Source organism: Penicillium alfredii (assembly GCF_028826965.1).
Source record: "Penicillium alfredii strain IBT 34128 chromosome Unknown utg000004l_segment0_segment0, whole genome shotgun sequence".
NCBI lineage: Eukaryota > Fungi > Ascomycota > Eurotiomycetes > Eurotiales > Aspergillaceae > Penicillium > Penicillium alfredii.
In genome coordinates this window covers 29,399-43,177 of record NW_026622701.1, presented here as the reverse complement: position 1 = coordinate 43,177, position 13,779 = coordinate 29,399, and the positions used below count along the sequence as shown (strand labels likewise).

The following is a 13,779-nucleotide window of genomic DNA, read 5'->3' as shown; positions in this document are numbered from 1 at the left end:
CCGGGTTAGAGAAGCAGATCAAGTGTGCCTTTCTTAGATATTTATTGTTGAATTACTTTGCCCGTGCGCTCCACAACCACCAAATTCATTGTATCCGAATCCTGTCGGGGCCGCGGTTCGCGACTGACTCTAGTGTCGGTCGTTCGTAAAATAACCAGATCTTTGGAGCGATGGCGTTGTGTCGGGGTCGCATGCGAGTTTGCAGTGCCGCAGCAAGAGAAAATGGAGATAAACAACCGACGTACGGTCGGCATACTGACGCAGATGATAGCGGTGTAGCATTCTATGGCAGACCAATATGCCATGGGAACGTTGTCATCTGCAGTGCATCAGCAGCGGGCTCGGGGGCCTCGTAGTATGGATTAGATGGGGTTAAAAACATACACGTCTGATTGAAGCTGTGGGCAAACGCTACCACGGTTTTGAACCGAACGATGCTGACAATGATCACACTGAATGAAAATTTTAGAATTAGCCATGCACACACGCCTTGCTCTTCAGGGGTTACCCACAAGAATCCAGTGCAGAACATGACCATCACCAGCAATTTCTTGATTGGTTTGAGGTTGAGCTTCATTACTTCGCCCAGAGGCAGCACAGTAATGGCAATATCAAGAGCAATGTTGGTCGCTGCAGCGGCGACTGCGATGGCGTTGTAGCTAATGCAGGATCCCTGAGTTTCACCGGTCCAGCTGGTCCAGACGTATGATACCGGGGTACAGTGGAAGACGATGAGAAAGAAGAAGGATAAGAAGTAGACCATGACAATCCCCATGAGAATGAAAATGGCTCGTCGAAGGGTCGGGTTGAAGAAGATGCGCAAATAAAGGCACAGGAAAGCCAACTTGGCTGCCGACATACACACCATGTAAAACATTTGATTGATCCAATTGAGTTTCAAGATGGATGTCAGGTTGTCGTATGGGATGGTCCATATATCACGTCCGAAGCCATAATGGATTGCTATAGGAAGTCAGCATTTTCCGGACCGCGAGACGAGTGCGAAAGAACGGACCAGAATATGACATCGAAGCCATGACGATTCCCGCGATCTAACCGAGTGTTAGAAGTGTAGCACCCGAGCAGATTTCGATCTCCGGAGTGATATACCATGGCGATAACCGCGAAGACATCTTCCAGCCCAAACTGATGCACAAACTGCGATGCCCGAATTACCGTTACTAGTAGGGCAGGAATTCCAAAAACAGATGTGATGATCAAACTAATCTTGCCGTGGTCGCGAGTGGGGACATGACAGAGGTTGCCGGTGATGTTCCGCGTGGCTAATCTCGCGTCAGTCTGGATTTCGGGGTCGGGCGCAATGATCGTACCAAGAGACTCCTTCATTGTGCATGTCGTGAACATACACGCGGTGATTTTTTGCTGGAGGTTTTCGTGGGCACACAGGCAGGGCATATCGGTTGCGTTGCAGGCGGTGCCCACGAGCTCGGTGGACATGCAGTGTGTCTGTTATCGTCAGCATAATACCACTCCGGTTGCCCGACAGTGATCTCTCACTGTGCATTCCGGAAGCCCTTCCGGGTAAGCCATGACTGGGGCGAGTGCACTGAGCACGAACAGTCTCGTTAGACACTGCATGATAGCATTAGACAGAAGTTCCCCGAAAGCCAGGGTCGAGGAGAATTCATGGGGCTTCATAAGGCAGCCACCACAATCTGGCGATCCTGAGATTCGCGATAACGTGGCCCTTGAATGGCCAGCTGCGACTGGACAAACTTCGCCCGGGAATGCCATCCCGGCCGGGGAACGGGCACCAAGGGGTGGACGGGCCAATGATGATCTGCTGCCGAGCATGAAGATCCGCTAGTGTCGTGAGATTGGGGCGGGTATTGCATGGGGCCAACTCTGGGGGGAGGGAGTAGTTTCAGGGAAGGTTGGCGACAACCTTCCAGGGTTGGAATAGGTGAATTGACCAAATATCGTCGCCTCATTTCTGAGGAAACCAACTCTACCACATTGCCTAACTCGCTTTACTATACGATAATGTACAATAATATCCATGGATACAACAATAATAATATGATACAAGTACGATTGTGTATAAAGTGAGTTAACCCTTCGTGGTTGGGTTTAACAATAATCCAGGTTGTTGGATATTCCCAGCGCGCGAACCAAGAACTCCAAGAGACGTTGCGGCTAACATAGCCGAAATATCACTACTACCATCCTTAGCTAGGAGAGCAGTCTCTCCAAGATCTCGGATTGCCTTTTCAATGGGCTCGGCTGCTCCAGATGCATGAAAGATGCGGGCGATTGTTGCATGGATCTTCAACAGTCCAGGGCTCGGAAGGGAGAAGTGCGAGTTATGGCGGGTAAAAGTGACACTTTCGGGAAGATCGTCTAGCAGCCGCGGCTTGTAATTCTTCAGTGTGTATGTATGTCGTCGCGGAGTTGCTTCAAATGCAAAATCAAACGCCCCGAATGATGGATGAAGAGCCTTAGACATTGTCATAGCATTGCACGTATCATTGATGGATTCCCGCGTAAAGCGAATTTGGTTTTCGATTGACGGAAAATAGCGGGTCAGATTAGTCCAGATAACGTTTTTAGCGAATTCTTCTTGTTCATCCTTCCAGGTTGCAAGGGAAAAGGAAATGATGTGGACGCATTCAGTGTAAGTTGTCCGAATATTAGTATTACTTCGGTCCATAGAATTTTCGTCATAACGGTCTGTGACGACACATTTTAGGCCGTCGCGGGTAAGACAGTCTCTCTTCAAGCGAGCCTCTCGGGCTGCTGAACTACCGGAGTGTGCGGCGACATTTTCAATGGAGTCTTCCATTCCAGCACGTGGGGAGATAGTGGGCGTAGATCGGAGAGTCCGCATCGGCATTAGAAGACCATTCACTAGGGATTCGGCATGGTCGTGAATCTCTTGGTTCGACTGCAAAGACTGGAGATGACGAATCAAATTCGCTCTGCCATTTGCGGGTAGATGGTCGATGAATGCGCGTAGAACGCGTTTAGTTCTGTCACTCGAACTCGTCGGTACGTACTGCTCCAATTTCTCCATGGTGGCAGGTTATCAAGAATCAAGAATAAAGGAAGCAAAGGAAGTAACAGACCGGAGCTTCTTACCGCTTAGCGGGAGCGTCACGTGCTAAAGCTAATGTACGTCGCCATATTCCCACAACCCATCGACAGCTTGCTAAGATGATCCAGAACTTGGTGCGCCGGAGGCATCTCCTCGGGTGCGACCGGTATCCAGGAGGAATTCGGGGTTTCAGCAGAAGTCACCACATTATGCTTATCTCTCCATGTCCTGGGCTATGCCATTGGCCCTGTGCTCCTGGCACCACTGTCCGAATTCTACGGTCGTCAACCGGTTTACGTGGTGTCGTAGTTTTGCCTGTTTATCTTCCAGCTGCCCCTCGCCCTAGCTCCAAATATCGGCACCATTTTGGTATGTCGGTTCATCGCCGGCTGTGCCGGAGGCGCGCCCATGACAAACACCGGTGGGAGCATCAGTGATTTGTGGGAGAGAAACGAAAGTGGCGGCCCCATGGCTGTTTACGGCCTCAGTAGCACCTTTGGGCCACCAATGGCTCTCGTTGTCACCGGCTACATTGGACTGAATGCCGGATGGCGGTGGATCTTCTGGGTTTTGATGGCGATGACAGGCGGGATTTGGGTTTTGCTGGTCATCTCGGTCCCTGAGACTCGCCACACCATCCTTTTACAGCGGAAAGCTCGACGGGTGTGCAAACAGATGAAGAAAGAAAACTTGCGCTCGGCAGAATCGACCATGGACGCGCATGCGGACGGCAGAAAAGGTCTGCATGAGCTATTTGCGATCACTCTCACCCGGCCATTCCGTTTCCTCTTCTCGGAGCCCATCACGACTTTCTCTGCCATCTATAACGGCTTTCTCTATGGGCTGGTGTATTTGTTTAATGAAGCTATCCCCCTGGTGTTCGGCGCCCCGAAAGGACACCCATTCAATGTGGGTCAACAAGGCCTTGCATTTTTGGGAATGGCGATCGGCCCCCTGATTGCATTCTACCTCTACCCGCTCCAAGAGCGATACTATCTCCGCCGCGTGGCCGCCAACGAGGGCAAGAGCGTCCCCGAGGCACGCATGTGGATGGCGCGTGGTGGCGCCATCTTGATCCCGATCAGTTTATTTTGGTTCGGGTGGACGAGCTATCGATCGGTGCATTGGATTGTGCCGATCATCGCGTCGTCCTTTTTCGGGGCTGGCATTTATATTGTGATTTTGAGTATACTCAACTATGTTGTTGACAGCTACCAGACCTACTCGGCCTCGGCCCTGGCGGGCGTCATTTTGGTGCGCAATGTGGTCGGTGCTGGGTTTCCCTTATTTGCCACGCAGATGTATCAGAAGTTGGACTACGAGTAGGCGTCGAGCCTTTTGGGCTTTATCTCTATTCTGCTGGTGCCCATTCCGTTCATCTTTTACATGGGCAAGGCCATTCGTCTCCGGAGTCCATAGGCAAGGGAGCATTTTGATCAGAATGAGGACAACCCGCATTGATCTACATTCTGAATAGCTATAGAAATTACCAGAGGTTATCTCCTAGCTCGAGCGGAGGGATCATATCAGCGATTGCGTCTTGAAGAGTGCCACCTGTGCTTATTAGCCCAAGAAATAAAATAGCAATATTCATCAATAAACCGCAAACTGGGGCTGGCAAAAAATATAAGAATGACGTGAGAGTAGAAACGCCACGAATATCTTGTAAGTAAAAAGGAGTGAGTTACTTACTAGCGTTTAAGGTACCCTGAATAAAAAATACCGTGATATAGGTGGCTATAAAGGGTAGATTGTGCTATATAGAGTTTAGAATAAACGCTAGACGACTAAGACGAGTCTAACGACGTATCTATAACCTAAATATAGATAAAAGAGCTAATTATATATATATATAGCAACATAATATTAAATAGTTAATATATACTTTAGTCCGTACCTAGTCTAGTAATCATAGCTAGTTTATATAAAAATAGAGCAAGATAAGTGCTTATAAATAATATACTAATCTAGTTAACCTCACAAACAAGACGCGAGAATAACCCTTAACCTAGAGCGCCGCTATCGATACCACGTGGTAACGCCCACAGTGCTAATGCCATAACGACACTATTAAGAATAGCGCTAGCATAGAAACTTTAGCGCTAACCCACAGTGTCAGAGAATACACACCTTAACACTAATCCTAGCCCAAACTAACAGCCTGATCAACCCCTATAGCGGCAAAAGTGATACTACAGAGGCGGGGGCTACTACTTATAGGAAAGATATATACGGCGACCCCAACAGCACTAGGTAGATATAATGACGCAGAGAGACCCGCGGCAGCCCGTAGTAAAATCAGAAATCAGTTATACTAAGTTCGTGGCAAGGCCAGCGCCTAAAACGCTACCCGCTTGAAGCAGCCCACCAAGTAGACTCGCACGACGGCAGTCAACAATATCCGCAACGGCCCCACAGGGGAGTAGAGTACAGCCGCATGCAAGAGCAAAGACAGCAGTTGGCCCAAAGTTGCTGTGTTGGTGGAATGTCAAGATCTGCTGCGATCACCGGAATCTCTACAGTGAGAAGCCCTGCTAATAGATTCCCAATGCCGGTGATGCAGGTGATGAAAGCAATAATGAGAGCCGCTCGACTCCTGGACATGGATATCTGGGGTCCAAACTCATCGAATGAGACCATCGAGCGCGCTATACCCGGAACTGAGCGTATTGGTGACGAGGCAAACTGCGTCGCTACCAAGCCTCCGGTAGGACTTGTCGTGTTTGGATCGATCGAGAGTTATGGGCGATCATGCGCCATATCTTGATCATGGAGATGACCAATTTCAGTGATTATCTGTGTTGATCACCGATCACCGAAAGTTCAGCAATCCTGTATCAAACCCCACTTTGATAGATTCTTGGATGTGAAAGATGCGAACGTGCCTTGGTGTTCTTCCAAGGTTGTGGAGATATGATTAGTCACCCACCCACCGGCTGCCTATGTAGATGCCTTAGCCCTAGAAGAAAGAGCCGCCGTAGAGAGCTGGACATGGGCACTGCTGATTTATTTCTCTCGATCTCATTTTATCTCGTCAATCCCATCACAAACCTAGCTATTTTGCTCAACTATGTCGTATGCTTGCTCATACTTAATAGCAATCCCCTAGATCAGGGCCAGTGAATGCAAATACAGGAACATTGTTGGATATAGTAAAGGGTATAAAGACTAATAAGTCTGGTGCTATCATGCTATATTCACACACTGACCTCATAGTCTCGCGCACCTAGTGCCGGCCAAAAAGCTCTAGCTTGGCCCCATCACAGTAACTTGCTGCTTTCCGTCATGCTTAGAAACCTCTCCTGCCAATGCGAGTTCCAGCTCCCATTCGAGATGATGCTCATTTTTCATATTATAAGTTGTGAATGTTGGATATATCTCTTCTCCCTGAGAGCCCTTAGATGCTCGTATTCCCAGGGCAATGCCTAGATCGAGAGGTGGAGATGCGTCATCCTGAGGCACCATGAGTATATCTGCAGTTGTGGGTGCACCTATATGAGCGTCCTTGAGACTCTGCTTCGAAGTATGATTTGCCAAGAGGAGCGAGGACGTATCCTGCAATTCCTTCGCTCTCAACCGCTTGGAAGTGTAGTGGGTTGTCAATACCAGCCTCAGAGTGAACTGCTTGACTAGAATTGTTTGCGGCACATTGTTGAGGATTTCACTTGTATCTTCCCAGATTGGTTTTATTCGCAGCCGCAGAGGAATCGTATGAGGATTTCCAATTTGTAGGACAGTGGCAATATCCAACTGGAGAGAGAATGAGTAGCCCGGAACTTTGGATGAACCGAGGAATTTTTTCATTTGTTGGCCGACGGACAGTTTGGAGTCCATGCCTGGGACTAAGCGCTGCGAGACTATTCTCCGCCTAAACTCGGAACGATGCTGGGTGTCGAAGTCGGTGATTGCACCCGGCGATGAGATCGGGCGCACAGAAAATGGCTGAGTGGCTTGGTACTTTTTCTTACCGCTACCAAGCAGCGTCGCTTCCAGGTAATACTGGACATATCCTTCGACAACCCTACCGATAGCCGTGGCTTTCACGTAAAAGGTGGGGGGCAACGCTTGTGATGAGACATCACCCAAAGGCAGATAACTCCTTTCATCCGCATTATCTCTCAAGAGAGACGCCGGGTCGGGATGTGTGGGGAGTATAATAGCAAACGGCCAGCTCCCATATTCGGGGCTATTGGGCGGGATATGCAGGGGTCCCTGGTGGATGTTCACACTGTCCCTCGAGCCACCGAAAAGATTGAAACAGCTGCGCCATGTTTGTTGGGTCATACCCCCGGCAAAATGGATTTTGACCTCGGCTCTCCCGTATAGACGGACAATGATCGAGGCATCCGGGTCCACAATGTGGGACTTGCGGATAACACGGCCACAAATTGTCTCACCGGCGGTGAACGTAGTTTCTTTATCCAGAGTTATGGTGAGCTCTGGACTGCTTTGCAAGGTAGCTTGAGGCATGCTGGGGAGGGGGTTGTGATGATGTGAGTTCTAGATGAGAATTTGACAAGTGGTAGGGTAGCTGAGAATATACTGGCTTGGAAGTCAGATTGCGTGCGCCCTTTCCTAGCGTGTGTTTCAACGCAGAAAAGGTTGGTGAGATGTTAAGGAAAAATTGGAGCTGTGGGGAAAGGAAAGGGTGAGATGCGATGGGCCTCGGAGCACTTCCGAAAGATTGTCACTTGACTATCACCCGTGGTGGATGTATCTTACTCCACTAGAGCTGGAGCGCTTTGATGCCGCGCTTTGATTTGGGACGCCGTATATACCGTTTGACAGTCACTTAAGGGGCCAAAACCTTGATTGAGTCATAGGAACAATAAAGATCTTAGGGGGCCAAAAATGATGTTCGAGTGATCTACTCGTCTCGGGGAAGGTTGCCCCCAAGGTATGGGGTATAACTATGGAGCACGTAACCTCGGTATACCTACTAGTACTACTAGTCAGATTTTGCGTTATTATGAACTGGCGCCGGCGGTTCAAACCGACCCCAAAACTTGGAATACATCAAGGGGATGCCTGACTACTGACGGGAGTTCTCTAGCTAGGTACCCTATTGAAGTAATGTTTTGCATCATTCTCAAATTAGCATCAACGGCTGAATAGACCTCAAGACTTGATATAGTACCTCCACGCGCTTGACTAGAAATTTTAAAATATCCTCAGGACGCCTGAACACACAACATGATCTATTCTTATATGTTATGCCTCCCTCTCATTCGCTTCAACGTTGGAGTACTGTGGCTTTAGGGTTTTGTGGACTCCCCGTAGTCTTTTCCCCCACGGGGGGCCGTGTTTTAGTTGAGACAGCACATCTCACTAGATGCACACCACCCCGGGTGACCCAACCCTATGCATGTTGCCGAATCCCTTGATTGGATGCTCGGGATAAACTTGGTGGTTTAGCCCCCAACTTTGAAACAACTAAGCCTCTGGAGACTTTACATCGCATAGCCATGCAACTCCCGCTCTAGTCGCCCTCCCACATGGGGATCGGCAGACTGATTCATAGCCTAGGATCTTGGGGTCCATTATGCATTGCCTGATCGGGTGGTTGTGTGTACGCCTAAACGCATACATGACTTCATACCAAGCCGATAGTCGTCGATATTTCCCATCTAGGGGAGTGCTCAGTGGGACATGTTTTCCAACGTCTGTTTCTCACCTATTTCGCCCGACTGTAAGGGTGTCTGTTAATGTAGCTTGTCGCAGGCCAAGGAACTTGTAATTCTTGGCTTTCCCCATTCCTCATCTTGGTGCTAGTAACCTTGATTGGATATTGAAGCATCTCCGAGTTCTCAGTTAATCTGTTCCTGGCTTGTTTCCAGTCCCCATGTTTATTCCATGTGAGATCATGAGTATATTGTCTTCCTTTGAATGCTTATTTTGGTCTTGTTAGTACCCCTAGACTACTTAAGATCTCTATAGTGAGATCTCAATAGCAAGATTTTAATAGTAAGATCTTATGTTCCGAAGACTCCGTGTGGATGGTCCCGTTACTAGTCCATGTACCAGTTCAAGACGTAATCATCATGGTCCCACACATCACACATACATGTACGATTCATTCATGGCCCCCAGAAAACTTGTGCTGCGATGCTACGCTGCACGATTTTCTCCGTGGAGGCTTAGGACAGGGGTGGGTTGGTCATGGCGAAGGTCATAGCAATAGCTCATGACTTACGCTTGAGGGTCAGCATCTATCATATAAAGCTTACATGACTTCCCGTGTGGTACCATACTCATCCTTCGTGATATCTATGCTTTTACATCATTATCTTCCTTCGAGTCCCACCGGAAAGCTCTCACAATTAAGAGAAACGAAACGGCAACGAAATGATTCCATCATTGTCCCCATCGCCATCCTTTTGGAGCGGTGTACATCCCAATCCATCAATATGGAGTACTGCACCTGCTCCATCAGTATGGGGTAGTACACCTCCTGTTCTATCTATTCAGAGCAGTGGTCCCCCTGCTCCATCGACCCAGAGCAATATACCCCCTACGATATCTGTTCAGAGCAATGTCCCTCCTACTCCATCCACCCAGAGCAATGTTCCTCCTGCTCCATCCACCCTGAAAAACGCACCAACTTCATCAAGCTCAAGCGAGGATACCTATATGACTATAGCTACCCAGTTTACGGTGGGGGCACCGCCAAGTATCTGCACCTCCAGCAAGTACTCATACGAAACGAAAATGTCGATCCCCACAGGATACGTCTACTTTCGGGCTGGGGGTACTGGCTGGGGCCCAGAAGGCTCCATTTGGAACATTACGACCGGTGCCGGTGCGAAATTGACCAAGATGAAAGCCTCATGCCAGGGCAGCATATGCACCGGCATCTCCGGGAACCAAGTATTCGATGGAAAAATGAAACAACGCGTGGACGGCAGTTGGTATATGAACGTCACGAAAGACATGCAATCGTCCCTGATGGTGACGGGCCAGCTTGTGCAAGACACACCCAAGCGACGTCGCTTTGCTAAACGGTTGAAGACTCGTGACAGCCAGATGAAGTACCCGCTGAAAGTTGTCGCGGTGCCGCCATGTGGTTTGCCAGTGGCGAAGAAATGCACCAGCTGGGACTACAGCGGTGATCAAACGCAATGGGAAGCCTACCAAGTCGACAAGTTCATGAAATCGTACTTGAGCAAGAATGATATCACAAACTTTGATGACTTTCGAGTTCAGGCGATGAAGGACTTTTTACCTGCCAAAGATGCCAGCAACCCAACCTGTGATATCACCCAAGATTTCGACTGCCCGTTACCAGATTCCGACGTCTGCCTTCGACGCCCTACCGACGACGAAACTCGAGGACTGATGATGACTGATGCAGTTATCCGATTCACCAAGTTTATGCACATGTTATATGAGGCAGCGAAAGGTGTCCAAGGCACAATCGGCGACCAGATTGATGCGATTGTCCATCACATCTGGAAGCCCGCCGCAGAACAGACCTGGAACAAGATCATGAGCGTTATGTCAGCTGTGATCGGTATCATGATTGCCGGTTTTGTTCTCCTCGATGTGGTCCTGCCAGAGGTTGCATGGACGGGCTTCCTCGTTACGGGAGCCATCGCTGCATCGAATGCATTTGGAATTGCCGGTAATGTAGGGGCTCTGCAAAACCCCTCGAACGGCGATACGCAATTTGGAGAAAGCTCCGACTACAAACAAGGCGCCCAAAACATGCTCAGCCAGGTCATGGCAGGCTTCCCCGAGGTTCTGACCAACAAAGGAACCGGCCAAGACGGCCTGTACAAAGTTTTTCAAGGTGGCGCTTGGGTCACCAATGATGTTTACAACGCCTTCAATGCCCAAGGCTATGGAGCAAACACCACTGGATGGTTTGAGAAACTGATGGTCGCTCAATATGTCACCAAAGCCCTGACCGACAACGATGCCTACATTTTGTTCATCCGCTATGGCGATGATGTCCAGTACAACGGAAAGAAATGGGGATTTGACAAAGAGACGTGTGAAAAGCGCTGGCTAAATGACCCCAGTTGGAAATATTCTGTTACGTGTGAAATGGACTTCGGTCCAGGGGGCGATCTCGGCATGGCTCTCCTCACGCGACCCAGCAGTGAGGGTTCATCTTCAAGTGCGTGGCTTGAGGACCCAATCAACTATCGCGGCCAAGAAATCACTGCATGGGACGTCATCTCCTCCGGAGTCTGGGGTCAAGTGGAGCATGGATTCAATTATACACTCTTGGACCAGGACTGGACTAAAGTCCTATCTGGCGATAATGGGATGCAAAACGCGCAGGCAATTTTCTCCAGCACAAGTGCTAACCAGCCTGGTCTTTACAATCCGCCTATGTGCGAGGTAAAGGACTTGGCTTACATCTCTGGCGTGCAGCAGGTGATGAGCGACCAAAATAATAGCCCAGGCAAGGATGGCTACTATCATGCGGATAATCCTTGCCCATGCGCAAACTATGAATATACCTCGCCGGATGGGAAAAGTGGGAAGTTCACGGACTTTGTGTCGGACAAGGTCAAGGATAGCATTGGTGATGGTTGCAAGATCTCAGGGCATATGTGGGCCCCAGACCAGCAAGGTGATGAAGCTTAGCGTATTCAATATCAATTTTTATTTCCAATTCAATCATCACTTTTTCTCTGCAAAAATAGTACCTGCTTTCTCGTAAAGTCTCATGTGTGATACTAGGAACATTCATTCTATATAGTAATTTCCGCAATTTCCATAATAGCTAAAACTATCGAGCAAAACACCATGAGTACACCATAGCTCTACTGGTGCAACTTTGAAGTCTATTTATATTTATGACCCTTTGATGTAGTGCATACTTGGCTAGGATATTCATGGGATATAATACCACCTTGGTATACTTCGAAGAGCGCGCCATTTTTTTTTATTCGTAAGCAAAGCTGAAATTACGGACTGCTATAGCTACCTAAAGGATCAAACTAGCAATAGAGAGATCGAGTTTTTGGACAGCCATTGGAAGAGCTCGAGAGAATGAGAAGCCTTGATATATAGTATCCTTAGAAGTGAAAATATCTACCAGCAAAGGATTGAAATTGGAAGTAATCAAACAGTAACTTCTCCATATCAATCGATTCAAATACTGTATATAGATATGTTTTCTTCTAGGCCGCCATACGCTCGACACGAAGCTGCAGTTCTTTGACCAAGTCTATCCCCACCTTGGTCGACTCGTCCAGACTCTCATCCGGCAATCCAAGCAACTCATTCTGCGCCTTGGCTGAGAGATCGTTGGAGGAAGCATCGGGGTAAAAAGCTCTTGCGTACAGCATCTTGCTAAAACCAGCCATGTTACCCACTTTCACTTGCGCAAGGCCACCCTCGTATCGCTTCTTGCTCTCCTCATGGGAAATCGTCCAGTCGGCATCGGTCGTGCCGGTGACACGCTTGACACTTTCAAACATGTCGTTCTGGCTGATCACAAAGCTCTTCAGGTACACGCCTTTGTTGAGGAATGTCGACAGAGTAAGGCTCTTATCGTTTTCATCCTCGGGAAGCTCATTGAGGCTCAAGACCTTGGCCACAGCGCGCCCAACCTGCGACAAAGTCGACGTCGAGGTCTTGGTGTTGCCATCGTCATAGATTGTTAGGGTACGCTTGTCAAAGTCGAACCCAAAGCGCGCATCACCACCCGCCAAGCTGTAATCGTACCAGAACCCACAGCACACTGTGATCCACTGCATGCCGAGCCTCTCAATCTCATCCCTGTTGGCCTTAGCGATGGGCCCCAGCAATGTATCTTCACCGAGTTGAATATTGTCAATGTCGGCGCCATACCCGTTCGGCATGATATAGGGAACTCCGGCCTTGGCGGCCGCCTGGACAAGCTTGCTGTGGGTGTCCCGGGGCGCGGTGGGGGCCATGGTGATGATCAAAAATTGCTGGCCTTTGAGGGCGGCAACAATGGTGGCCTCATCATCGTAGTCGACAAAGGCGACTCGGACGCCCTCGGGGAGTTTGTTACCGCTGCCTTCACGGGAAAGGGCCGTGACTGTGTGTCTTCCGGTCGCTAGAAGGGCATTGGAAATATGCGATCCAATAGTACCCCCAGCCTAAGTATGATTGTTAGTTCCTTTGTGAAAACCTTGGGCTGTTGTTAAGGGGTTTACTTACGCCAACAATGGCGACTTTTTCGATGTCGTTCTTAAAGCCGACGGACTGGTTTTTGGCGTACTTGGACATTATGGTTGGGTTGATTGTTCTGGATATATCAAGCGCTGATAGCAGAGTCGAACGAGGCGTGTAAGGTGTTGAAATGTGTGAAAGAGTAGAAGTGTCTATCCTTCTTCGATGCAGGGAATACCTGTCTATTTATATTTTTTAGACCCAGTCTCGAGTGCTGTAGTTCCCTGAGGTTCTCTCCATTTCACAATTGTCATCTCTGCCGTACTCGAAAATGGCGCAAAAAACATCTCCACCTCTCTAGACTATACCGGGTTCATGAGGTTAGAAAATCAGACTTGATTCGCCCGGAGAGGATAGCGCAGGGGGCGAAGGAACTACAGCGGGCGGAGGGAGGCTGATAAGCCGCTTTCCGCCGCAGGACCCACTATGGGGTCTGCTAAACACTGTCTCATTGGCCAGTGCGGCGCTGCGAAACTAACCCCGCAATAGCCGCATATAAGGCCGCATATAAAGCCGCACAAGGCGTATATAGTATTGATTCGCCTACGGACCGAGAGACCAATAGAGCT

At 49.0% G+C, this 13,779-nt stretch overlaps 7 protein-coding genes across 7 annotated transcripts; 2 read left to right on the top strand and 5 right to left on the bottom strand.

The window, feature by feature from the left end:
- Positions 1–41: 41 nt before the first annotated feature.
- On the bottom strand, positions 42–1,593 carry NUU61_001637 (CFEM domain-containing protein; the record flags this gene model as incomplete). The annotated part of the gene is made up of 5 exons (XM_056652219.1): positions 42–319; positions 385–452; positions 513–963; positions 1,041–1,467; positions 1,519–1,593. Coding segments are annotated over 5 exons (1,299 nt in total), but the record flags the coding sequence as incomplete, so codon positions are not given.
- A 478-nt stretch (positions 1,594–2,071) lies between these two features.
- On the bottom strand, positions 2,072–3,034 carry NUU61_001636 (HNH endonuclease signature motif containing protein; the record flags this gene model as incomplete). Its single annotated transcript, XM_056652218.1, has 1 exon — positions 2,072–3,034. One exon carries the CDS (start codon positions 3,032–3,034, stop codon positions 2,072–2,074), a length of 963 nt encoding a protein of 320 aa, XP_056513285.1.
- Positions 2,964–4,381, top strand: NUU61_001635 (uncharacterized protein; the record flags this gene model as incomplete). Its single annotated transcript, XM_056652217.1, has 3 exons — positions 2,964–3,009; positions 3,128–3,132; positions 3,365–4,381. The coding sequence occupies 3 exons, from the start codon at positions 2,964–2,966 to the stop codon at positions 4,379–4,381; spliced, it is 1,068 nt and encodes a 355-aa protein (XP_056513284.1).
- Positions 4,382–5,603: 1,222 nt separating this feature from the next.
- Positions 5,604–5,860, top strand: NUU61_001634 (uncharacterized protein; the record flags this gene model as incomplete). The annotated part of the gene is made up of 2 exons (XM_056652216.1): positions 5,604–5,762; positions 5,795–5,860. The coding sequence occupies 2 exons, from the start codon at positions 5,604–5,606 to the stop codon at positions 5,858–5,860; spliced, it is 225 nt and encodes a 74-aa protein (XP_056513283.1).
- A 441-nt stretch (positions 5,861–6,301) lies between these two features.
- Positions 6,302–7,525, bottom strand: NUU61_001633 (uncharacterized protein; the record flags this gene model as incomplete). Its single annotated transcript, XM_056652215.1, has 1 exon — positions 6,302–7,525. The coding sequence occupies one exon, from the start codon at positions 7,523–7,525 to the stop codon at positions 6,302–6,304; it is 1,224 nt and encodes a 407-aa protein (XP_056513282.1).
- Positions 7,526–10,552: 3,027 nt separating this feature from the next.
- NUU61_001632 (uncharacterized protein) lies at positions 10,553–11,586 on the bottom strand (the record flags this gene model as incomplete). Its single annotated transcript, XM_056652214.1, has 2 exons — positions 10,553–11,062; positions 11,524–11,586. 2 exons carry the CDS (start codon positions 11,584–11,586, stop codon positions 10,553–10,555), a joined length of 573 nt encoding a protein of 190 aa, XP_056513281.1.
- A 603-nt stretch (positions 11,587–12,189) lies between these two features.
- On the bottom strand, positions 12,190–13,267 carry NUU61_001631 (aromatic alcohol reductase; the record flags this gene model as incomplete). The annotated part of the gene is made up of 2 exons (XM_056652213.1): positions 12,190–13,137; positions 13,199–13,267. 2 exons carry the CDS (start codon positions 13,265–13,267, stop codon positions 12,190–12,192), a joined length of 1,017 nt encoding a protein of 338 aa, XP_056513280.1.
- Positions 13,268–13,779: the final 512 nt, after the last annotated feature.